General features: G+C 47.8%; 1 protein-coding gene across 1 annotated transcript in view; it reads right to left on the bottom strand.

Moving 5' to 3' along the window:
• PDLIM1 (PDZ and LIM domain 1) overlaps window positions 1–26,447 on the bottom strand; it is a 35,045-nt gene that overhangs the window by 3,151 nt on the left and 5,447 nt on the right. The window contains exons 2-5 of the mRNA XM_036336539.1: window positions 17,783–17,934; window positions 14,758–14,842; window positions 9,898–10,097; window positions 1,041–1,192 (exon numbers count right to left, since the gene is read on the bottom strand). Coding sequence (XP_036192432.1) covers window positions 1,041–1,192; window positions 9,898–10,097; window positions 14,758–14,842; window positions 17,783–17,934 — 589 coding nt within the window. The remainder of the gene's footprint in view (window positions 1–1,040; window positions 1,193–9,897; window positions 10,098–14,757; window positions 14,843–17,782; window positions 17,935–26,447) is intronic.

Here is a 26,447-nt window from a genome sequence, read left to right as displayed (position 1 = left end):
CAAGTGCATCAGCAGGAGGGTGGGCCAGCGAGGCACAAGCAGGAGCTACAGCGAGAGCTACAGGAGGGGGCAGGGCAGCAAGCTATGAGGGGGTGAGGGGGAACTACAGGAGGGCGGGGCAAAGGGCGGAAAGCTACAGGAGGGCAGCAGCGACCTACTGGCGCAAGCATTCGTGCACAGGGCTACTAGTAATAATGATGAAAAATAAAGAAAGGTCCTTTTAACACAAGCTACAACATGAATGAACCTTGAGGACGTTATGCTGAGTGAAATAAGCCAGTCACAGAAGGACAAATATGGCTTGATTCCATTCATAGGAAACCCCTGAGACAGTCATGGAAACAAAAAGCAGAATGGTGGTTTCCAGGCACTGGGGGAGTTAGTGTTTCATGGGCACAGAGTTTCAGTTCTGCAAGATGAAGAGTTCTGTGATGAATGGAGGTGACTGTGGCACAGCATGAATGTACTTAATGCCTCTGAACTGTACACTTCAAAATGAGAAGACCCATTACAAGTCTTTGGAGTTATCACCAAATCCTGCTGCACACCCGTGGGGGCCTCAATGACTGCACCTGCCACCTGACCATGTGCTGCTTCCTTCATGCGGAAACAAGGGCTTAGAGGTCTCACAGCGGGTCAAGGGCGGGTCCCGGGTGCAAGTCTTGTCTACCATGCAGTGTGGCTTTACCAACCAGAGCCTTCTTGAATGACAGGAGCCCTCATCAGGGGTTCCCAATGCAGCAGACAGCCTCCTAACGCTGACTCCTAATGCTCCTGTGAGAGGAAACAGCTGGGCTAGGTGTGGCGGGTGCTCGTTCATATTCTCTCTCTTTGTCTCTCTCTCCTCACTTCTCCATTCCTCTCCCTCCCTCTCCCAGCTTTTAGGATCTTAAAAGTCATGCCTTGCAAAGCACACTGTGCTTTTTCCACAGTGGGGTGGGGGGCACCCTGCAGTCACCTTTGTTTGCACAATGATTGGATGACTGGCCCTCACGCTGGGCCTTGAACAAGAGCCGCTGGCCACCCGCAGAGCTGATTACCTTTCTCCTCCGATTCCAGGATCTCCTGCAACACCAGGAATGAAGTGGACTGTTTCGGGGGCTCATTTAACTCCTGTTTCTCCTGAAGCATCTTGTAAACTTCGGATTCTTTGTCGATGACGAGTCCGCTTGGAGACTGAGAATGCTCTAAGCTGTAAAGAATGTTTGGAAATTCTTTAAGACATGTCAGAAGTTAAAAAAAGCTCCCCGGGCACCCCCTTCCAAGGGAGGACACCCCTGAACCAAAGAGTGGGGGGGGCCCATGCTGATGGAAGAAGGCCTCCTGCCGATACCACGAGGTGCCCGGAGCCAGAGCTGGCTGCTGCTTCAATGCCGTCAGGAGCTATTTTTCAGAAGAGTTTTAGTCACTCAATTACATGTTGGCCTAATCCCATGGAATGGGAATGTTTTGCTTCTTTCTAAATTACATAAACAACATTATGCCAAGAGAAAATTTAGCAACGGGAAAAAGTCAACCGCGACCTGACCACTGAAACCCCAGCGGGTCCCTGAGCACAGGCCACGTGTTCCCTCCCCCAGCAGAAATCGCAGTGCCCGGGTTCCTAAGGACAGCAGCCTGCTGCTGCCTCTCTGAACCCTCATACTCCTCATGCAAGGGGCTCTGGTCTCCTCGCCCACAACACAAGACGACAGCATCTGCCCTGCCCCGCCCACAGGGTTGGCCCTGAGGATGAAAAACCCCAGGGCTTTGTAAACTGTCAAGTTCTGTTCTGCTGCAAGGAGGGGGCAGAGGCCTCAGCGCAGACCCAGGGACTGAGCAAGCCAGCCTTGCCTCCCGCACCTTCCCGGTCTTCCTGGGTTCTCCAGACAGGATGAGACAGGTGGGGCAGGGCCCATGTTCCAGGGAGGAGCCTCTGAGTTAGAAGAGGGAGGAGACTCAGTCCCCTTAACCTGACACCTGTCCTGATCCCAGGCCTCCCAGCACCCCCACCCTCACCCCCACCGCATGTCCAAGCCACACCACCGCACAGGAGCACAATAGACCCGCCTTGCAACTTGTCCCTCGCCTTGTGTTCAACCAGAGGCCACAGTGGTATTTTAAATAATTTTTTGAAAATTGGATTCGGAGAGGAAGGGAGAGGGAGATAGAAACATCAATGATGAGAGAGAATCATCGATTGGCTACCTCCTACACGCCTGTTATTGGGGATCAAGGCCGCAACCCAGACCTGCGCCCTGACGGGGAATCGAACCGTGACCTCCTGGTTCATAGGTCGACAATCAACCACTGAGCCACACCAGCTCTGGGCCACAGTGGTATTTTAAACACAGGAATCAGACTGTTGAGATGTGGCTCAAGTGCTCTCATCCGACTTAGGACCACATACGTGGTTTTAGTAACAAAATACAAATTTAATCAAATGCATCTCCTGGGGAGTAAATGTTCACTACAACGTAGAAAGGCCCTGAAAGACGTGGCTCTGCTTTCCTCTCTCAACAGGTCACCTCCTGCCGCTCAGCCACAGACGCTTTTCCAGAAGCTGCCCCCTCCGAGGGCAGAGGGACAGTGTGCCCAGGGAGCCAGGAGCAAATACCAGAAGGTGGTGCAATCTATCCACGCGGCAAGTATGTGAGCAGCTGGTGTTTGTGAGTAACGAACCACACGCCTTCCAGCCCACCAGGCTGTCTCCCAGGTAAGGACGCAGGCAGACGCAGGCCGTGGCTGCCAACCGTTTCTCAGCGAATCTAACCACCTTGTCCTTAGGGCTGAGGCCATGGTTACACATGCAAATGAATTACAGTGATTATGTTCTACTCACTCATTTCCTACCCATGGGGTAGTTATTTCACATTCCATTTTAAAAAGAAAACGGAGGTATATGTTTCCTGGGCCATTCTCCCCAAGTTACCGCCCCCTCCCTCCCTTATGCGTCAGTCTCCTGGGGCACTGGGTGCTCATGTCCGGCTGGAGGCGGCGTCACCTGCTCCAGTGGAACTCCAGGTTATCCCTTTGACTACAATCAGGCTCTCACGATAGAGGACGAAGCCCTCAAGCAATGACACATGCTTTGCTGATGCCACGCAAGGTCAGGATTCAAGAAGGAAGACATCAGCTGGTCACTCCCGCTGGCTGCAATGGTCCCTGCCTTTGCCTGTCCCTCCCACCCGCAGGGAACTGTGGGAGCCTCCCAAGGGCCACCTTGAAGAATAGCTTTAACCAGGAGCCATGTCTTCCTCGGGCCCACCTATCAGCACCGAGGTTCGAGCTCTATGCCTCACTCTTTCTTTGGGTCTGGAGTTCTGAGCTTGCCCTATAATAAATGTATTATATTATTTTTGGTGACTCTTTTTTTCTCTTACATTTAGGACTATTTTAAAATCAAGATCAGACCATGGAATGTGCTTGGGGAGAATTTTCCCCCTTCTTGGGTGTATGCTGTTATGTCTGGAAGCCGCCGAGGGAACGCTAAAAACGACAGAACCCAAACCACAAGGTCATCACATATTCCCCCAGCAAACAGTCCTGCAAAGCATTCCCAGGATTAAAAAAGGGAAAACAATTCACAGTTTTTCTCAAATAATGGTAATATATTCCTACCACTTGACAATTTATAAAGCACTTCCAATGTCCATTACCTTATTTGAAGCATTGATATACAGCTAATTCAGAAACAGTATCCTAAGACACTAAGTCTTAGACATCAGATTAGGAGATATTCATAAATGACTTCACAATATCTTAAAAAATAATTCTAGGACAAAAATACACATTAGAAATGCAGGGGGGAAAAGTACTGTCACTTTTATATATAGTAACAGCATCGAAGGAAATAATTCCATAGTGATAAGGTTTCAAAAAATATCATATGCATGACTGAGTCACCGGGAGGAAAGAAAACTTGTAGGGGTGGGATGCCAAGAGTCACCACATTCTTCTAAACCCAATCTTTCCAATTGTGGTAGCAACATACAAGTTTAACGATTTCAACTTCTTCGGAGTAACTACACATTACAGTGGTGTTTCCTAGCCCTTGTTTCTTCCTGAGTCGTATTTGGTGCTGACTTGTATGTGGTGCATTTAGTTACCTAAATGTTTACTATTTTCTCCTACTCTTTTAGGCCCTGACCATGTCTCCCCAGGGACATCACAGACAGGCCACTCCCAGCCTGTGGAGGTGGCTGACACCACCAGGCATTTTAGGATGCCAGTGGTATTTAGAATGTAAGAAGAACTCCCTTGAGCTGGCTTCCAGAGGAAGGTTTCAGAGGCCTACCCTACAGCCTTGCACGACACACGGGCTTGCTCCAGCCACAGGAGCAGCTGGGATGAAGGTCAGAATGGCAAGGGGACAGGGAACAGCCTGGCTCTGGGAGCTGGATCAGCACTGCGAAAATACAGGTAAATGGAAAGACATCCATGTTCACAGACAGGAAAAGTTAATGTTGTTAAAATGTCCAATAAAATATCCATACTGCCCAGCCCGTGTTTGCTCAGTGGTTGAACACTGACCCATGAACCAAGAGGTCCGCAGTTCGATTCCCAGTCAGGGCATGTGCCTGGAGTTTCAGGCTCAATCCCCAGTAGGGGGCATGCAGGAAGCAGCTGATCAATGTTTACCTCCCTCTCCCTTCCTCTCTAATAAAAACATGTTTTTTAAATGATTTAGATGATGTATGTTACACTATGTGTTTTTAACCAAACAATAAAAAAAGACAAATCCTTAGAACAGAAAAAAAGGAACCAATGATACATTTCAAAAATCTCAAGAGCCCTAGCTGGTTGGGCTCAGTAGATAAAGCGTCAGCCTTCAGACTGAGGGGTCCCAAATTCTATTCCAGTCAAGGGCACATGTCTGGGTTGTGGGCTCGATACCTAGGAGGGGGTGTGCAGGAGGCAGCCAATCAATCAATGACTCTCTCTCATCATTGATATATGTGTCTCTCTCTCCCTCTCCCTTTCTCTCTAAAATCAATAAATATATATATATATCTAAATTATTTTTTAAAATCTCAAAAAATGAAATAAGTCTCCAGTGAATTATGCTGAGTAATAAAAAGCCAATCCCTGAAAGTTACATACTGTATGATTCCATCAGTATAACATTCTCGAGCTAACAAAACGATAGAAATGGCGAGCCGATTAGGGAGTTGCCAAGGGGGGGTGTTGGGAGGGTGCAGGGATAGGAGGGAAGCAGGTGTGGCTATGAGCCTGAGGAATCCTTGAGGTGATGGGCATGTTCTGTCTTGACCGTATTCATGTCCGTATTCTAGTTTTGTTGTGCTATAGTTTTCAAGACGTTACCATGGAGGGAAACTGGGTAAAGGGTGCAAGGGTCCTTGCTATTATCTCCTGTAACTGCAAGTGAATTACGGCAAAATAAAAAGTTTAACTCATTTTAAGAATCCTTCCCCCAGTGATGTGCAGATAATACTAACTATCCCCCAAAGTGCTAATTGGAAATGTTAGTGCCTGATTTTCATGCAGGTTCCGGTAAAGAAGATACACTGACTTGGATAAACCCTGCTGTCTGGGATACCCTGGTCACCCAACGTTCACAAAAAATGCAATTCGTGTTTAGAAGGGGAGCCAGGTCAGAATGCCCCCTAAAGGCAGTGATGGCGAACCTTTTGAGCTCGGCGTGTCAGCATTTTGAAAAACCCTAATTTAACTCTGGTGCCGTGTCACACATAGGAATTTTTTGATATTCGCAACCATAGTAAAACAAAGACTTATATTTTTGGTATTTATTTTATATATTTAAATGCCATTTAACAAAGAAAAATCAACCAAAAAAATGACTTCGCGTGTCACCTCTGACACGCGTGTCATAGGTTCGCCGTCACTGCCCTAAGTTTTAGTTTTCAAAGGCCTGGATGCTGGGCCTGTAATAAGAAACCAGAGGAGTAATTACGGGCCCGGGAGAAGGGGGGGAACACCCAGACTCTCTGTGGCTGCGAGCAGTTTAGCCGGAGGGGCCAACAGCCACCTCCCGACGGAGCTTTTCTTCCGGTCCAGCTCCGAGTGAGTCAGGCCTAACATAATCCCTCCTACCAGCTGGATAGAACAACGCATCTCATTATCTCCTCTGCACCTGCTTAGAAATCCGCCTGGTGAGTCTATGGCAGGGTCGCCTGAAAACACAATTTGGAACTAGTATCTTGAGACCGTCGTGTTGGTTATGGGAACCCAACCGATGACTTCAGGAAGGGGCCGCCGATACACAGGACGGTGACTAGCCGCACTGGTTGGCTGAACTTAAGGCTGCAGTGCTGGGAAAGAAGAAGCTTATCATTAAGTCACAGCAAAACGTGACTTCTCCGTGACGCCCATCTCCGTGCTTCTGCTCCTCCGGGGGAAGCCCCTGTGCTCCGGGGTGAAGGGCGAGGAGTCCCTCACAGGCAGTGAGATCAGCAGTAACTGAGCACCTGCCAGGGGCCAGGCACCAACGTGAGGGCTCCTCATGCATCGCATTTCGTTCTCTCAGTAGCTGGGGGATAGGCAGTATGACCCGCACTCCATGGGAAGAAGACGAAGTCTGAGGGAAGCTTTCCGGCTTGCCCGTGATCACACCGCTAGTAAGAGGCAGAGCTAGAACTGGAGCCCAGGCCCCGCTATCTACACAGCCTGTACCTTTAGGAAAGTATCCAGCACCATCACATAGATCAAGGGTGGGGAACCTTTTTTCTGCCAAGGGCCATTTGGATATTTATAACATCATTCTCAAGCCATACAAAATTACCGACTTAAAAACTGGCCTGCTATATTTGGTCAAACATTTAATATACTCACCCCTCATGCCTTGGCAGGGCCAGACCAAATGATTTCTCGGCCCGGATGTTCCCCAGCCCCGACATAGATAATGAAATCTAGGCCCCGAATCATCACAAAATGACCGGAGAGCCCCTAAACTCAGTTCAAAGAGGTCAGACGGCAGGTGAAAGTTGAATGCCAGACAGAGCAGTATTTCCTGCGCCCACAGGTACACAGGAGGCGCTCACTAAATGACTGTTACACTGAACAGATCCAGCAGCCCTCCCACGCAGCTGCGCGTGTCCTGGGAGGACTGGCGGGTCCCCCGCGCCTGCCTTCCCAGTTAAATTGGAAAATGACAATACTGTCTGTGTTCTTGTCTGATGGGGACATGGCCCTGGGACGTCCTACATGACACGCGCACGCGCACACACACACACACACACACACACACACACACACGGCCGCTTTGAAGTGCACGGAACAAAGGAACTCAGAGTCAGCCCCGAGAGGTCAGGGATGACCTCAGATGCCAAGTATGAAGTGGCAATTCTGGAACCTCAGGCTTTCACAGACTAAATGGCGGAGGTGGGGGGGTGGGGTGCGGGGCAGGCGGCTAGCCTTGGGGAGAAAAGCAAGGGGCGCCTTCCTTTGCTGGGGGTGCACAGGGGCCGCTCTAGGAACAGGTTGGTAAGCAGAGACCCCACAGGCAGGCAGCACAGCCTGTCCGGGCGGTTTCTGGGCCGTGAGCTCCTGGTGTTCCCAGTTTCTGGATTCATCCTCGGAGTCTGGGATGGAGTGGGACCTGGACCCCTCTGGCGAGGAAATCTGAAAGGAGACTTTGGATAAAGGCTCAGAGGCCACTGCAGCCAACAAGTCTTCGACCGGAGGGGACCGGGGCTGGAGGGAAGGCTTGCACAGTGTCCGAACAGTCTCAGACCTAATTGTTTCAGACTGAGGGAGGGAGCAGGCGGGGAGCATGAGAGAGGAAGAAAGGAGACATTAATGAAGGAGTAACGGCCAGAGCCATACTAAAAATACCTCCCAGGCACATATTCCTCCCCGTGCATAGCAGCTCTTTCAATCAGGATGTGTCATTTCCTGGGTTATTGACTCCAGAGCAGGGAACATTCCAGTCGGGGACAGTGACAGGAGGTCACATTCTCAGCCTCCCCCAGCACCAAGGCAGCAAAGAAGAGCAATCATGGCCAGGGTGTTCCCACCACTCGGCTCCCCTCGAGCTGCTGGAGAGAAAGCCGCCCTTCCGTGTGTTCCCGTGGAAAGCCTGGGCGGCCCAGCATGCTCTCTGTCTCGGGTACCCCAAAAGCTCCCCCCGTCACCCCGAAGGACATCATCATCTCAAGCCAGCAGGCCCTGCAGGAATCAGAATCTGGGGAAGAAGCATCAGTAGCCATTTTGCCTTGGTTACTGCAATGACTGCAGGGACAGCTGGTAAAGCCAAAGTCACATAGCCAAGTCCCCCCTGCTGGACGCTAAGAAACTGGAAGGGAACTCGCAGTGCCTTTCGGTGCCGGGCACAGGAGACCTGCATGCAGCGGTTGCCCAATAGCATCTGGCTCTTCTTCAGAGAAAGGGGAACTACACGGGTGATACAGCAAAATGTGACTTCAAGAGGCCCCACACAGCCCTTTCCAAACACTGAAGTCGCTTGGAATCTCTTGTGCCTTAACGTCTCCTACCCGGCATTTGAAGCAATGGACTTGCAATGTGACCACCCTCAGAGCTGGGCAAATTCTTATTTATTTTTTTTTAATATTTTTTATTGATTTTTTACAGAGAGGAAGGGAGAGGGATAGAGAGTTAGAAACATCGATGAGAGAGAAACATCGACCAGCGGCCTCCTGCACACCTCCTACTGGGGATGTGCCTGCAATCAAGGTACATGCCCTTGACCGGAATCGAACCTGGGACCTTTCAGTCCGCAGGCCGATGCTCTATCCACTGAGCCAAACCGGTTTGGCTGGGCAGGTTCTTATTAAAAGTGAATTGGGGAGATACTGAACAACGAAATGGGTTCAGAGCTAACACAAGAACTGCAGATTCCACTCGATCCTCAGAGATCAGACAAGTCTGGACCACACATATTTTCCAACAACTTTGATTGTCACCAACATTAAAGATCAGGAAATTTCAGATAAAAAGAGGCATTTAGACTTCCGTTTCATTGCAACTAATCAGCAAAAATGAGGCTCCAAGGCCAGCATGCGGGGACTGGCTGGAGCCAAGGAGTGGTTCCCCTCTGGATGGGGCGTGCACGGGCCAGCCGTTTCGGGCCGCTCTGCTCCCATCGGCACTCACAGCTCTGCCCTTGTGTCCGTATCGCCTCTGCCACCTTTGGGTATTTGACATGGCAACTGGTGACGTAGTCCATCGCCCTTTCACCCACAGAAAACTGTTCCCATCTCTTTCTCTCCATCCTCAAATCCAGCTCTTTGCCACGATCTGTGGTGTTCCCAGTGTTTGGATTCATCCTCAAAGCATTTGGGATGGAGCAGACCCTGGGCCCCCTCTGCTGAACAGAGACAGAGAGGCAGCTATGGCTCAATGGTCAGTGACAGGAAGGGACACACCTCCCCCGTCCTGAGCAAGATGCTTCCTGAGATAGCTCCACGCTGCACACCTGCAGCCTACCCGGCCCTGGGCAAACCTTGGTATCTTCACACGTTTACATCCTCACAGACTTCTCGTCTTTCTATTATTTCTACTGGCCACTCAGGGAAAAGGCAAACCAAAACTTGCATCATGGTGTACTTTTCCCTTGCTCGGATTGGATGGTGAACACAGCAGAAAGCCCCACTGTAAGTACTGAAGAATTTCTCAGGAAGCAGCGGAGTTGCCGAGGAGGGAGTGTGGCCAGACATATCAAGACAATAACATAGATCTCAGCAAATAATGGATGACTCTGCGCCAGACACAATACCTGGCATTTCACAGGTTACTTCTTATTTTTACAACAGCCCTATGGGGCAGGTAGCATTACCTCCTTTACAGAGATGAGAAGAATGCAGGCAGAACAAACTGTGCTGAAGTAAACCTTTTTCTCCCCGGGCCCGCGGCTCAGCCTGCCCCCACCTGCCTGCCCAGCCACGCCTGGCCTAGAGGAGAATTCAGGAGCCCACTCACCCTCTGCCGTTCGTCTCTGGCCCACCGGCTGCCGTCTTTGCCTCCAAAGCGCTGTTGAAGTTGGAGATGTTTTCAGAGGAGTAGAGGCCGGAGGGGTTGTTGTACTGGTTTGTGATGACCCTGGGGGCAGAGCCGGAGGCAGGTGAGGCGGTGAAGGGCATGGCGCTCCGGTTGTGGGCACTTCCTATGTGCAGGACCTCCTGCAGGCAGAGATCAGAGGAGAAATCAAGGCGGAGGCATCCTACATACCCTCTCAATAGACAGTGCCGGCCGAGAGAGGGAGACAGGTGTTCCATGAGCTCCAAAGGCCCTGGCTTAACGCCAAACTTCAGCTGAGGGGCTCCAAGGTACCCACTAGCCGTGGGCAACAGCCAGGATTCTCACAAGCTGGGCTCGCGGACAGGGTCACATGCCAGCTCCGCCGTCTGGCTCTCCCCTGAGGCCAGTGAAGCTCACTCCTGATGGGGAGCCCAGGGCAGGACACCCCGGGTGGCCTGAAGCTGAAACACCCTTCCAGGGCACATTCTGGGGGGACTCAGGTACCAGGAGGACAAGAACAGGCAGTCACTTCTGGGCCAGTGCAAAGCAAGAGGTGCTAGAAGGTGGAGATAAAGTTCCCAGAGAGGGTTAGACAAACAAGATAAGAGGGCTGTGGTGACACGGGGCAGAGATGGCCTGGGCGCTCCCGCAGAAGGGGGCCGGAGAAAGCCCAGAATCCGTGGTTTCTCGTGGGAGAAGGACAGGGCTGATCAGATCAGGGCTGGGGGCTACCTGTCGCAGGGGAGGTGCCCAGGGGAGCTGCAGGAACAGACTTTGGTTCCTTCTGGGCCCGTTCCCCTCCTTCCGTCATTTGAGAAAGCTCCCTCCACCATGACGTTGGCTTGCCAGGAGCTATGGGTAATTACTCCAGCTACACCTCAGAGCTTCGGTACAAACAGCCAAACATTTGAAAACTAACACATCTTTTTTTTAAAATCCCGGCTTTTCTGATGGCTCAGCGAGCAAGGTGCTTTCTACCCAGATCTGGGTCTCCCTGCCTCCCAGGCAACAGAACGCTCTGTGCAACCTACTAAAGTCGGCTGGGTCCTGTCTTCTGGATTCCCCAGAAATCTTCCTGAACCCCCTGGTCTCTTTCTTAACACCCAGGCCTAGAGCAGCTGCCCTCCCCCCCACCCTCAAAGAGTTCCTGCCCTTTATTGCTCTTCCTTTTTTCCTCAAACCTTCAAGTCTTTCACGCTTTCTTAGAAAACATTATGACGAAAAGTAGCAGCTTCAGCTCCCGGGCACCGATTTAAAAGAGAAGACAACAGTATCGGACAGGCCAGAATCCGTGAGGCTTTAAATATAAATGACGCTGAGTTCGCTCTGGCCCCGCTGGACCGACGTTAACTACACACAGACGGTTCACAAAAGGGGAAGTATAATTCGTTGAAAAAATAACGCTAGCACTAATCAAAAGATGGTTAAGTAAACTGTACGGCACCACTCATCCAAGAAATGATATGTAGTCATTAACGGCAGCAGACGAGCAGGCGGGAGGCCTGGGACTTGGGCCCACGACCGGGGCTGCACTCCAGCTCTGCGGGGAGACCACGGCCAGGAGTGCAACTCCTCCCTCCTCGCAGCATCTCCACAGCAACCCCGAGGAGCAACCCGGGATGCTGAGCACCAGGGAAGAGCCCTAATTTTTCTGTCTCAGCTCAGTTTTTCCCTGTTGCTTCCTGTTCAGCTTTGGGCAAGTTATACCTCTTTCTCAGCTCATTTCTCATCTTTAAAATGAAGTAATAAAGTCACTTTCGCAAGGACTTGGTGTGAAATCTTAGTGTGCCAAGCACAGTGCCTGGCACACAGAGACATGCAACCAGTGTGTCCCCCCCCCCCCCCCCCCAGAGAAATACATCTTCCATTCGAATGGAAGTCGGTGGAAAATGCAGGTTGGAAACTCTGGTTCTCCCTTTAGAGTGAATCTTCCAAGAATATATCTGTTTTGTATAGAAAAGGAGTATCTGTAACCCCGTGTGAATACGGGTCTTTGCAGAAGTCGGGCGGTTTAATTCAGGGCCTGCCTTTTGGAAGGGATGATGTAATTGTTTGGGCTTTGTATTTATCAGTTGCCTAGGAAACTCAATAATGAGGAAATATAAAGTAGGTGTGTAACTGCTCTGACCTCAGATAAGCTGGGGTGTTGGCTGGCTTTATACGAACGAACAGATCTTTTAACTATAGGTGAACTCTGCTCCTTCCTACTCACTCCTCTATTTTAGAACGAATGGAAGTAGAGAATGAAAAAAATGAAAAGTGGCAAATTTTTCATATGAACAAAAAATTACTAGAAACAGAAGAAAAATATACTCAAGTTAGAAGTTAAAGTATTTGAAAATTTTTTTAATCTGATGAGAACTACCTTCAAAATATTTAATACAACCCTGACTGGGTAGCTCAGTTGGTTAGCGTGTCGTCCGGATACCCCAAGGCTGCGGGATCAATCCCCGGTCAGGTTACAAAAGGCAACCAATGAATGCATGGGCAGGTGGAACAACAAGCTGATGTCTCTCTCTCTCTCTCTCTCAAATAAATAGATAAATAAATATTTTAAAAATGAATACAGGTAACCAGATTATATGTTTAAAATGCAAATTCAAGTATAATACATACCAAAATACAACTGAAATTTAAGTATTACTCTAAGTGAAAACTAGGATTTTAGACAGACCAAATTAAAACAAAATCATTCCTTCTGCCTTATAAAATGTATGAGATTTAACACATTAAAGCGTAACATTTACAGCGAGTTTAATGAAGTGGCTGGAACTCCCTGGGCGGCTGGAATGAACTGTGGCGTGTTTTCAATTAGTCTGCACAACTGCCAGTTCGCAGGCAGAGCCCATGCCATGAGCTGCCCTCACAGGAGCTGCCCAGAGCAGCAGGTTCCTGTCCGTTTAGAAATCTCAGATGCAAAGTGATCCTTACTGTGACGCTTAGAGGACTGGTAAGTATGATTTTTTATCATATTAATAGGGAAAGTTTTGTGATTAGATTTCTGACATTTTAAACGGAAGCCTTTGGAGACAATATTGCTGACATGCAACCACTCCATTTACCCACGCTAATGCACCCAGGGAGTTCAATTTCATACAAGTTCCTGGTTCATGTATGAAAGCTAGCTAGCTACATTATCTTTTTTTTTTTTAAGGGATTATTTGTAATCAAATAGTGTTTCTTTTTTTTTAAAAAAATATATATTTTATTGATTTTTTACAGAGAGGAAGGGATAGAGATAGAGAGTTAGAAACATCGATGCGAGAGAAGCATCGACCAGCTGCCTCCTGCACACCTCCCACTGGGGATGTGCCTGCAACCAAGGTACATGCCTTTGACTGGAACCGAACCTGGGACCTTTCAGTCCGTAGGCCGACGCTCTATCCACTGAACCAAGCCAGTTAGAGCTACATTATCTTTTTTTATTATATCTCAATTCACCATAAAAATTAGCACCCCAAATTTAAAAAAAAAATTAAAGTTCAAATCTTCAATTGGGATTAAGTCGATAACAATCACAAACTAGTCTAAAAGAAGTTTTTAAAAGCAGTTGTCAATTTACTTATGAACTTATCATTAATAATTCATTATTTATCCGATAGACACATATTTGTGAAAAACGTATGTTGAGTATATGGAATTTTACTGTCCTAAACTTTCTTCTTTAAGTTTTTTCCCTTATTTAAAAAGGAATGCCCATTCACTGTAGCTTATTTAGAAGATGTAATTAAGGAAGTAATAAATCACCTATACTCTAAATCAGGGGTCCTCAAACTACGGCCCGCGGGACACATGCAAATACAAATATTGTATTTGTTCCCGTTTTTTTACTTCAAAATAAGATATGTGCAGTGTGCATAGGAATTTGTTCATAGTTTTTTTTTTAAACTATAGTCCAGCCTTCCAACGGTCTGAGGGACAGTGAACTGGCCCCCTGTTTAAAAAGTTTGAGGACCCCTGCTCTAAATACTGAGAATTATTTATAAATATGGGATCCTAGGACAGTCTACTTTCTTTTTTTAAATATGTTTTTACTGATTAAAGGAAGGGAGAGGGAAAGAGAGAAACATCAATGATGAGAGAGAATAGAATCATTGATCAGCCGCTTCCTGCACGCCTCACACTGGGAATCGAGCCTGCAACCCAGGCATGTGCTCTGACCAGGAATCCAACCGTGGCCTCCTGGTTCATAGGTCGATGCTCAACCACTGAGCCACGCCAGCTGGGTGGGACAGTCTACTCTCCCAGGAAATTCACACTGTACATTAACTCCCTACCACAATTTTCACTGTGAATTACCACTTCATTTTAGTAATTTTAAGGTCTCACTAGAAGTCTCACTGTAACAAAAAGAGAGACCTGCACCCTAAGGATCATGGAAATTAGACAGTGGGGAACCAGGAGAGAAGCAGAGCTGACTACAAACCTTCCCCTTAGCTCCTCTAGCGTCCAGGCCTCGAGACTCAAACTTACTTTCATCCCCGGCATAATTCATTTGTCTCTGACGTCCACAGTGAGTTGAGTCAGCTCCTTGCTTTTCCATGGTCCCGCCACCCCATTCTGCACAGGAAGGCTTCCACCCGCTTCCCGTAACGCCTTCCTACCCCCAGCTTCCAGCCCAGGCCAGTGTCACAGCCTTGGGGTTTTCCAGCCCTTTCCTCCTGCAGTTCCCTTACGGGAAGAGCTGAACCGGAGCCAGGACCCAGCACGGACAGTGGAGGGCTCTCCCTGCCGTCTGATCTCCGGGCCTCCCAGGCAGGAAAGCACGGGCGTCGTCTTGCTGGGTCGTGCGAGGAGTGGCAGTAGAGGACAAGTACTTACTTGCGGTTCAGAGGCTAAGTTCATCTTGTACGGATGACGTTTCCCTTCCTCTGTCACGAGAGGAGACCAGACTTTATGTTCAGATCTGCAAGAGATGGACAAAGCTGTTCTTTCATGCATGCTAAATAAATAACACGCACCAAAAGCAGGATGGGAAAATGCGCCCTCCTGCCTGACTCCTAGGCTCTGAACCAGCACCCTCCACCCGCCTTCCCCTCCACTTAGCCACCAGGGTGATCTTTCAAAAGCACCAAGTCTGATTACATCGTGTCTGATAGCTGCCCACGCTCAGCCCTGAGGGGCTTTCCAGCTGCTGGGACTTTGTGAGCCTTGACCTCCCTCACTACCCTCCGTCTCGCTGTCCCTCAGCCACGCTGACCGCCCTCCTTGCTCCTGAGCATGCCTCATGCTGCCCACCTCTGCTCAGAACAGAACGAGCATCTCCTTTCTCTCTCCCAATGTTCTCGATCCAACCTGATAACCAACGTATTCCAGAAGCTTGTCTGGACCCAATACACTGGGGCCTTGACTTAAAAGTTTAATTCGTTCTGAGACCGAGCTCGTTAAGGAGCTCGTTAACTCAAATTACGCTGTCAACTCAAAGCAAAACATGGCCGAGAGACAGCTGGTATCTCAAAAAACTCGTTAGTCAGGAAACTCGTAAGTCAAGGCCCCACTGTAAAAGCGATGCCTCCTCTTTATTGAGTTTGCAAAGGATTTCTTTGTACCAATTGCAATCTCAGTCTGATCTCATTTTTCATTAGTGTAGGTTTTTTTCTCTCTTATGGGGAGAGAATATTTTACTTATCTTTGTACTGTCAGAGTGCCTAGCACAGTACAAAGATTTTACTCAAGCAGAGAAGTAAATTCTGTTTCAATTGGTTGGTAAATGGGTCAAAAATCAATTAAACTATCTATCTATATATATATAAGACCCTAATATGCAAATAGACCGAACGGCAGAACAACTGAACTGGTTGCTATAACATGCGCTGACCACCAGGAAGCACGCGCAAAACATGGTGGGCATCGAATGTGGCGGAATGGTGGAGCAGGTGAGCGGGGGCACCAGACCAAGGCGGGGTGCCGGTCACTGTTATTGGGACAAGCCTCTGGTGGTTACTGAAAATTCTTTGCTCCTGTGCACCACTGTCCCGCCAGGCACTCGCACCTGCTGCTGGCGCTGGCGCCAGTCCTGCTCGCACCAGCCCTCATCACTCGGTGCTGTCAGTGGGTGCAAGCAGCGGCTGCCGGCCCCAATCGCCCCTCAGGGCTTCGCCACCTCCCCCTGCTCCTGAGGGGCAATCAGGGCAGCAGCCACTGCTCGCACTGGTGACAGTGCCAGCCCCGCTCACACCCAGTGCTGGCACCAGCCCCAATTGCTCTGCACCATCAGTGAATGTGAGCAAGGCTGGCACCATCAGCGCATGGGAGCAGCAGCGGCGGGAGGGGCCGGGCAGGGGCACAGAGGAGGGGCCGAGACCTGCCCCAGTGCCCACCGCAGCCTCGCAGCCCACAGTTCCTTTCAAGGTGCACAAATTCGTGCACTGGGCCCCTAGTTAATAAATAAGTGAGTGAATGTCAAACTAAGGCTTGAAGGAGAAGATCTGGACTGAGGGGGAAATGGAAAAGAGAATGAGGGGGTAAATGAACTTTTGAGGGGGTAGTCATAAAATGTGTACCTCCCATGAGGATAGGGCACTGACGTGTACATAATTTTAGCTATCCTGCCCCGCACTTGGTCCTCCCACCAGTCTTGTGGTGCCAGGTAGAAGAAAGCCAAAAACCTATTCACAGATGAGAGCCTGAGCAAAGGGTTCGTGATGAAGAGCTAAGGTTAATGAGACCTTAAAGAGCAGGTTAACATAACAAATCAGAATGAAGAATGGGAACTTGATCCAACAGGAAATATGGAGCCATCAAGGTTGAATCAAATCGCTTCTGAAATCATGCTTTTTCCTTCCAAGACTCAACAAAAGAACGGGAATTCTACCCCAATCACCACTCCCGGTGCGCACTCCCCACTCCCCAGCCTCTGAGAACAGTCCGCTCTCCTTTCCTGCTGTGCCCCTGAACACACACTCAGCGCCCTGCCTGGCGGGTTGCTATCTTTCCCTGTCACTGTAATCTCCTGGCGTAGTACCCACTGCTCGGCGTGGCGTGGCAGGAGCCACATCCTGAGCAGATTCTCAATGGTTTCCAGGGAGTTTTCATTTATTTCATTATACTTAGCAATAGTTAATGATCTTACTTCCTGAAAGTGGTACTGGATAAAGTAAAAATGCAGAGCCCTAGCTGGTTTGGCCCAGTGGGTAGAGCGTCGGCCTGCGGACCAAAGGGTCCTGGGTTTGATTCCAGTCGAGGGCACATATCTTGGTTGCAGGCTCCTCCCCAGCGCAGGCCCTGGTCTGGGCTCGTGCAGGAGGCAACCAATCGATATGTTCCTCTCACATCCATGTTTCTCTCTGTCTTTCCCTCTCTCTCTTCCATTCTCCCTAAAAATCAATGGAATAACATCCTCAGGTGAGGATTAACAACAACAACAAAAAATGCAGAAAGATGCCCACAATATAAGAAGCTCTATGACAATTAGAGGGGAAATAAGCAACTGAAATTCCAATTCCACAGACCTTTGTAATTATTATTATTTTTAAATCCTCACCCAAGGATATTTTTCCATTGATTTTTAGAGAGAGTGGAAGAGAGAGGGAAAGAGAGAAATATCAATGTGAGAGAAACACATTGATTGGCTGCCTCCTGCACGAACTCTGACCAGGGCCGGGAAGGAGCCTGCAACCAAGGTTCGTGCCCTCGACTGGAATCAAACCCAGGACCCTTCAGTCTGCAGGCCGATGCTCTACCCACTGAGCCAAACTGGCTAGGGCAATTGCACAGACCTTCTGACCTGCCTATGGATACATGGCACTGAGCTGGGGTGTAAGGGACTCTGAGATGGGAGAGGCCGTCCTTGCCACAAGCAGCTTCCAGAGGATCCGAAAAGAATGGGTGTTTCCCTGAGCCTTACCTGGATACTGTGAGAGTCATGTTGTCTACACAGCCCTTGATTTTGTTCTGAGCTTCCAAGTGCGTCATATTGCTGGTATTTTCCCCATCGATGGCTGTAATTATATCTCCAATACATAAATTAGCTATAGCAGCCTTGCTTCCGGGAGTAACCTGGAAAAAGGGAAAGAGCTACTAGTTACTACTCATCTCCAAGGCAACCACTGAGTAAGCCATCACCAGGTTAAGTATTCACGGATGTGGATCAAAGCATGTAAAGAGGAAAGGGACTAAAATCGTGTCGATAGTAACAAACCTTTATATTTGTGGAATGCATTATGGTTTACAAAGTCCTTTTCTCTATACTATCTCATGGGGTCCTTACAACAACCTCGTGAGAAAGGAAAAACACCAGTCCCCATTTTAGAGACCTAAAAAGTGAGGCTGAGAGAGATCTGAGACTTACCTGGGGTCACCCAACTTGCATATTACTATAAGGGTGGGGAAAAGGAGGCTGACAGTTGTGAGTACATGAAACATACAGTTTATTCTTATATTATTATTTATTAATTATTGTCTTATTTTCCATATGATTACAAACTTACTTTTACCCAGGGGTGGGCAAACTTTCTGACTCGAGGGCCACAATGGGTTCTTAAACTGGACCGGAGGGCCGGAACAAAAGCATGGATGGAGTGTTTGTGTGAACTAATATAAATTCAAAGTAAACATCATTACATAAGAGGGTACGGTCTTTTTTTTTTTTTAGTTTTATTCATTTCAAATGGCCCGCGGGCCGTAGTTTGCCCACGGCTGCTTTTACCCCACCCTGTATTACTACTAGTCATCCAACTCGTTTATTACAGAGCTAGGACTCAAAGCCTGAAACCAGACCACTGAACCTTGCTGCTTCCTTAAAAAAATTGCTCATTACATTAAAAACACACACACTTGGAGAACATTATGTACAGTAACATCTGTGTCTATAAAAGCCTTAGTAATTAATGTTATTTACGCACGGAAACAAATTGGAACACTGCACACCAAATTGTTCAGTTATACATTTCTGTAATGTTTCCGGTTTGTACAATGAGCTTGAATTACTTTTGTAATTAAAAAAGGCAATAGCCTTGCCCTAAGTGGTTTGGCTCCGTGGATAGAGCGTCGGCCTGTGGACCGAAGGGTCCCAGGTTCGATTCCGGTCAAGGGCATGTACCTGGGTTGCGGGCATATCCCCAGTAGGGGGTGTGCAGGAGGCAGATGATCGGTGTTTCTCTCTCATCGATGTTTCTAACTCTCTATCCCTCTCCCTTCCTCTCTGTAAAAAATCAATAAAATATTTTTTTTAAAAAGTCTGTAAATATTTAAATAAATAAAATAAAAAATAAAAAAGGCAATAGCCCAAGTTGCTTTGGCTTGGTGGACAGAGCGTTGGACTGCAGAACAAAGGGTCCTCAGTTGGATTCTAGTCTAGGGCACATACCTCGGTTGCAGGCTCAATCCCCAGCCGGGGTCAGGGCATGTGCGGGAGGCAACCAATCGATGTGTCTCTCTCACATGGATTGTCTCTGTCTCTCCCCCTCCCTTCCATTCTCTCTAAAAATCAATGAAACAATAGCCTCAGGTGAGGATTAACAACAAAAAGGCAATAAAAATATTTTTAAATCTGTAGAGTGGGTTTAGTATTTACACTGGTTCATTTCCTCCCACCCAGAAAGTTGGCTATGATTAGGGTCATTCCCGATAGGGGGCTGGTTTACTGCAGGACAGTGCTTCTGAGCCAATGGTTCCAAGTTACTGGGCCCCCAATGCTTGGGGGATCAAATCAATTACTGCAATGGGTCATCAAAACCCATCTGCCTACTGACTCGTACATGTGAACTGAAAAAATATCATGCCTCACACACAGAAGTCCAACCATTTTACAGATGCTGCAGTGTGGCGAATGAAATACAAACTCAGTGTGACGTAGTACTAACCGCAGCGTCATTTTTTGTTATTAGGTTCTATACTAAAGTTATTACTACCAGGCCAGTTGTTATTCCTTGACTTTGACATAAAAGACTTTCCTTAAGCCCTGGCCAGTGTGGCTCAGTTGGTTGGATGTTGTCCTGTACACCAAAAGGTTGCCAGTTTGATTGCCCGTCAAGGGCACATGCCCGGGTTTGGGGCTTGATCCCCGGTAGGGGGTGTGCAGGAGGCAGCCGATGCATGTTTTGTTCTCCCTCTCCCTTCCTCTCTTTCTAAAAATAAATAAAAATATTTTCTTAAAAAACACTTTTCTTAATGAGAATTCCACGTCCCCCCAGCAGCAGGGTGATGGCAACACACCCAGACTCCCAGCGACCACAGGTCGTGGCCTCTCCTTGGCGAGAACCCTGGACACCTGGGAGCCAACTGACGAAGACCTTGTGACGCGTGCGCCTCTGTAAGGCTGATCGAGAGGTAAGAGGCCCTTCAGGCACCACAGCAAGACACAAGGCTCAAGCCCTAAGCCTCCACAGCTGGTGTGGCTTCAGCCGCCAGTTTCCAATTTCACCTCCATGAAAAGGCCGGCACCTCCGAGGTGGCTGGTGCCGCCGTGGTCCATCTCCTCGTTAGCACCGACCCCATAAAATGAAGGGGGGATGACTTGATCCTTGAGGTCCCTTCTGGCTTAGACATGCTGCGACTGTACCAGGCAAAACTCCCCTGGAATGCAGCAGGACGTGGAAACCAGGGCAGAGATCCTGACCTCCTAAACTTCCTTTCTGGCTTTCCCATCATCCATCTACCAGAGGGCCAAGGCCAGACCTTTTCTCCCCCGGCCCCTGGGAAAAGACAAGCGCACAGGCAGGCGTGGCTGCTCGCCTACAGTCGGCACGGTGGAACCAGCCTGAGTCAGCGGCACAGGCAGAGAAAACGAATTCCTCTTCTGAGGAGACTGATCTGGCATCACTTCCTGTATAGCTCAGTTTTTTCTAAAGAACAGCACACCCCTTGTTTAAAAAATGGCCCCAGACATCACTTCATTTGGGGTTAGCGATGCTTCTAGATTGGCAAACTCTACCTCCAGAGACGGAGCCTGATCGAACTCCTTTCTAGGACCAGATCTAGTGGTGCTGAAGATAAAATCCCAAAGCATCAGCCAGGTGCCTAATGGCCATGCCTCCCTCCTAACCAACCTCATGCCATCCCCCCACTAAGTCTAGCTACAGGGGTTCCTTGTTTCTTTCCCACCGCGGGACCCTAGCACCTGCTATGGCCTCTGCCTAATGAACGTCTCACCCTTCAGGCCTCAGCTTCAACAGCCTTTCTCAGAAGCCTTCCCTCACCTCCAATCTAAGTTAAATCGCCCACCATCCTTCTTCATCGAGGCACTGGTCACACTAGGCTTGTCCATCTGTTTTGTGGGTTAATTTATTTAATGTCTGAGGACCTACTAAACAGGAAGGTGTGTGAGGGCAGACTTTGTCTGCCTTTGGCGCTATGGTATCCCCCGTGCCCAGCACCATGCCAAGCCCATAGTAGGTACTCCATATATAGTTGTCCAGTGAATGACTGAATCTAGAATATCTAGTGTTATTTAATATGTATTCATGCTTAATTTTATCCTTTAAAAAATGTGACTATTTTATCAGAGAAAGATAAATATCACATGATCTCACTCATTTGTGGAATATAATGAACATAAACTGATGAACAGTAACAGATCCAGAGACAGAGGAGCATTGATCAGACTGTCAAACCTCAGAGGGAAGGTAGGGGAGGGTGGGGGTAAGGGGGTGAGATCAACCAAAGGACTTGTATGCATGCATATAAGCCTAACCAATGGACACAGACACCAGGGGGGGTGAGGGCATGAGTGGGGGGAGTGTAAGGGGGGGGGCAAAGAGGGGATAAAGACACATATTTAATACCTTAATCAATATAGAAATTTTTTTAAAAAGTGACTATTTTAAAAAGGGACCAAATAAGAATTTCTCTCAGCATGGCTACCCTGGAACGTGACCACTCACAAAACTAAAATGATGGAAGTGGGAGAAAAGGTTTGAAAAGATGAAAAAGGAAGTTTCTCTTGATTTTACATATTTTTAAGTATTTCTCTTGAGATACTCAAGAGCTAAGAGCTCTGGAATTTCCAGCATTTGGTTCAAACTGTCCTGTGGGAGAGGCATTTCTGCTAAGAACATCCCACAGGTCCAGGACAAGCCGGAACCGGTCTCAAGAGCCCTGAGCCTGAGTAATCAAGGCCTGGCCATCTATCTTCCCATCTACTTTTTTTTCTTCTTCTTCTTCTTATAAGAAGCCAAAGGAAATCTTATAGTGTTACAAGACAACATCATCAGATGGGACTTGGATGAAATTACATGTAAACTTTTAAACGGAAATAGACAAGTAACCATGTAAATGCAATGTATCGTTTAATAGGAAGGTTTCAGAATCAATTTATGTAGCTAACAAAAAGAGATTAAATATATAGAATTAACTAATTAAAATTAATTTTAAGAAATTAATTAAAAATGAATTCATTCTTTTATGAGCTGTTGGGGTGTTTTTTTTAATGACTTAAACAAATTACAGATTTGCCTTCGCCTGGCCAGTGTGGCTCAGGGTTGCGCACTGACCTATGAACCAGGAGATTACAGTTCAATTCCAGGTTGGGGCACATGCCCAGGTTGCTGGCTCCATCCCAAGTAGGGGGCATGCAGAAGGCAGCCAATCGGCGATCCTCTCTTATCATTGGTGTTTCTATCTCCCTCTCCCTTCCTCTCTGAAATCAATAAAAATATTTTTTAAGAAATAAAAAATATGTACATTTGCCTTCTACAAAGCCCTTTCACACCCAATTTCCTCTTTGAGATTTTAATAATGATGACCTCACCACCAACATATGACAGATGAGGAAACGGACCCACAGAAGCTGTGACTGACTCAAGTTCACACAGCTAACGGCTTGAGCCTGAACTTGACACCAGACTCCCTTTCTGCTTTACCACAAAGCCACAAGCAGATGCTCCCAGCCCAAAGCGAAAGAGAAATCCAGAATTAAGGGGACTCATCACATTCTACAAAAGGTACTGGAGTGTCACAGATCCTGCCGCTGCCTGGGAGCCTCCTGTCATAGGACAATCGGCTCAATTGCTCTGTGCTGAGCTGGGGCCCGGCAACCTCATCCCTTATAAAATACACAAATCAGAACACGGACTGGAAGGGCCTCAGGGAGACCTACCTCCAGCACCAGCTAGCCCCCATCTTGACGGGTGGGCTCCAATCCTCACCACACTCTCTATTCATCATAATCATCAGTTCTGGTCAAGGGTTAACTCGCCAATCCTTGTGATACTATCAGGTGGGGGGACTATTACTGCATCATTACAGATGAGGAAATGGAGGTACAGGGGTTCAGTGGTTTTCCTGAGGTTATTAGCTGGTGAGCGGCAGGCTGTGGGCTCCAGAGTCCATCAGCGTAACCCAGTATGCCACAATGTCCTTTCTAGTTTCCTCCTGACCATCAAATTCCATCAGAATCAGCACATGAAGAGTCAGCTTCCATTTCTAAAATGGAAATCCTATACTCTCCTCCAGAGAAACAGGCCCATTCACTGAACAGACATCCTCAAAACCCCTTCCCCAGCTTTCTTCCCCAGAGACCATACAACTCAATCACACAACGCTTGCTGCCTAAGAATGGGTTTTAGGCACATAATTTCCACTAATGACCAACCTGCTCTTTTCCGCAGAATTCGCTCGTGTCTTCTTCACTCCTGTCCTGCCCGGCAGACGTCTGCTCAGAGGCAGGCCTGCACACCCGCCCTACACGGCAAGCTCCTCATTGCATCTTTAAAGCCTGTGCAACACTAACAGACTCCTGAGCACAGAGAAGGTTTTGAAGAGTTTCATTTCACTTCTAAATGGTGCAGACTAGAACTTTGATACAGCTCTCCTGCTTTCCTCAATTTACGTCTAAATACTTAAATATTGTTATTATGCAGAACTGCGTGCATACCCACACTGGCCATGACAAACGAAGAGGTAACCTTCCTCTGTGATAATGGCATGTTTCTACTTTATCCTTTCTCTCTCTCTCTCTCTCTCTCTCTCTCTCTCTCTCTCTCTCTCTCCCTCTCTCTCACTCATTCACTCACTCATCAGACAGTCATTCCTTAAGTACATTCTGAAAGACAGTGTAGCTTGTTGATTAAGATGTGGCTTCTGAAGTCAGATGGTCAGGGTTCAAGTCCTGTCTCTGCCACCTATAAACTAAGTGTCCTTGGGCGGGATATGTCACATCTGTGTGCCTCACTCTTCTCATCTCTGAAATGGGGATTAGCAGTCCTGACCTCAGAAGGCTGTTGTGAGGATTACATGAGATGATTCAGGCAGAGCACAGTGTCAAACTCTAAAAACATGAGCTATTGTTTGTAGGTTCCGGTACCCACACAGGCCGTGGAACCCAGATGGAAAAGGGTCAATCACAACCTCCTAAGAAAGACAGGCATGGACAACGGCTGGTGAGTGCTGTGCTAGAAGCAAGCCAAGAGGCAGTGGGAACCTAAGGGTGGAATCAGGGAAGACTCCCTGAAGGAGATGTTGCTTAAAACTGTGCAAAGTCACTGCAGGAGACGGGAAAACGCATACCAAGTTATAGGAACAGCATGTGGACTGGCATGGATGAAACACAGGACCTGAAGGGAGAGGAAGAGGATGAGGCTGGAAATGTAAAGAGATCAGACTGCAAGAGCCCTGTTAATTTCCTTCTAACAAGATTGTACCTTATCTGGGAAACAATGGAGAACAACAAAGGAATCTAAACATGGCATTTGACTCAACTGCCCATTACTGCCAAGAAACAACATCAAGACTTAGTTTTGCTGAGATTAAGGTGACTGAGTGACAATACTCTCCTGATGGCAGTTAAAGAAACAGACCCATTCAGGGTCACCAGTCAGCCTCCAGGCCAACCACTGGGAGGCTGGCTTCCCCCTGTGGACCTTGCAGAAGGCAGTTCCATTAAAATGGCACGTTGCATTGACAGCTAGATGGGGTTCCTTTAACTCCCTAGGCTCAACATTGAAAGCTGGAGGCCCATGAAATGAATCCAGCCTGCAATCTTGTTTTTTTGTTTTTTTTTAACTTAAATTACTTGCTAATAATTACATGTCAGTAAATTTCATACAAAACCCCTAGATTCTCAGCTTCTTGTGAAAAATCAGAAAACCTAGGCATTCTGGACCTACATTCCCGACGGCAACAATCAGCACCAGCTACAGAGCTTGTGCCCTCTAGATGGGGCATATGCGCTCCATTCAGCCACAGCCCAGCCCCCCACCCCTACGCTCTATTGCCCTCAACACAGAAACTTCGTACCAGTTGCCATTTATCATCATTCTTGAAGCTATTAATTTCATTTTCTTACTACCTCATCCTTGAGTCAAAACTCATTTATGTTGCCTCCTGACCCCTTCATGCAAATGTGGTTTTTTTTTTGTTTTTTTTTTAATATATTTTATTGATTTTTTAAAGAGAGGAAGGGACAGAGAGATAGAGAGTCAGAAACATCGATGAGCGAGAAACATCGATCAGCCGCCTCCTGCACATCTCCCACTGGGGATATGCCCGCAACCCAGGTACACGCCCTTGACCGGAACCGAACCCGGGACCCTTCAGTCCGCAAGCCGACGCTCCACCCACTGAGCCAAACCGGTTTCGGCCTTGCAAATGTGTTTGTAACCAACCACTGGCGTAGTTAAAAAGTTATGTAAAGCTGCCCTGGCCGGATGGCTCAGTTGGTTAGAGCATCATCCCGTACACCAAAAGGTCACAGGTTCAATTCCTGGTCAGGGCACATACCTAGGTTGCAGGTTCAATCCCCAGTTGGGGTGCGTAAGGGAGACAACCAATCAATGTTTCTCTCTCACATCTCTCTCTCTCTGTCTCCTTCCTTCCTCTCTCTCTCAAATCAATAAAAACATATTCTCAGATGAGGATTGGGGGGAAAAAAAGTTATATAAAGCAAAATCATATGTAGAAACATTTTATGACTAAGATTATAAGATGCCCTGGTTTGCACAGGACAGTAACCAACTTTCCCATCTTGATTATCAAAAGCACTTCCATTTCCTTCTAAACAGTGTTGCAGCCCGGATGACAGACCGCACTGCTGTCCTTCTGATAGAAATGGCGGCTTTAACCAGATATTTGTCAAACAGTTTACGCAGCTCTGATGCAGAGCCCCCCACCCAGGGGGAGAAATGGTCTCTATTAAGAATTTTTTCCGACTTCTACCTGTGGACAGAATACAGGCCAATTTCCTGAATAGTCACAGAACATGGTTAACCTTGACTCTTGCAATTGGCATCTAAATATTAGGCCAGAAATTGACCCAACTCACCAATAAGTCAGGAAAACTAATATTTGCAAGGATGAGGCAACGGTTCCTAAACAAGTTAGACATCAGATCCCCTAGGGGTTATAAAAAATACACAGATCTCCACGCCCCACCTTAGATCTACTGAAGGTCTACACAGTGAGGCCCATAAATCTCCTTTTTTTTAAATAAGCTTCCCAGGAAATTCTGATGTTTACCAGGTTTGGAAACATCAAGGGGGATGCTGACTATCCTTTCCCCGAAGTTCTCTTCCTGAATGATGTTAACTCATCAAGGTAAACAAAAAAGAAAATACTTAGAACTACATCTCAGCTCC

Source organism: Myotis myotis, unplaced genomic scaffold (assembly GCF_014108235.1).
Source record: "Myotis myotis isolate mMyoMyo1 unplaced genomic scaffold, mMyoMyo1.p scaffold_m19_p_15, whole genome shotgun sequence".
Classification (NCBI taxonomy): domain Eukaryota; kingdom Metazoa; phylum Chordata; class Mammalia; order Chiroptera; family Vespertilionidae; genus Myotis; species Myotis myotis.
Note: the sequence above shows the minus strand (reverse complement) of the source record. Positions and strands in the feature narration are given on the sequence as shown.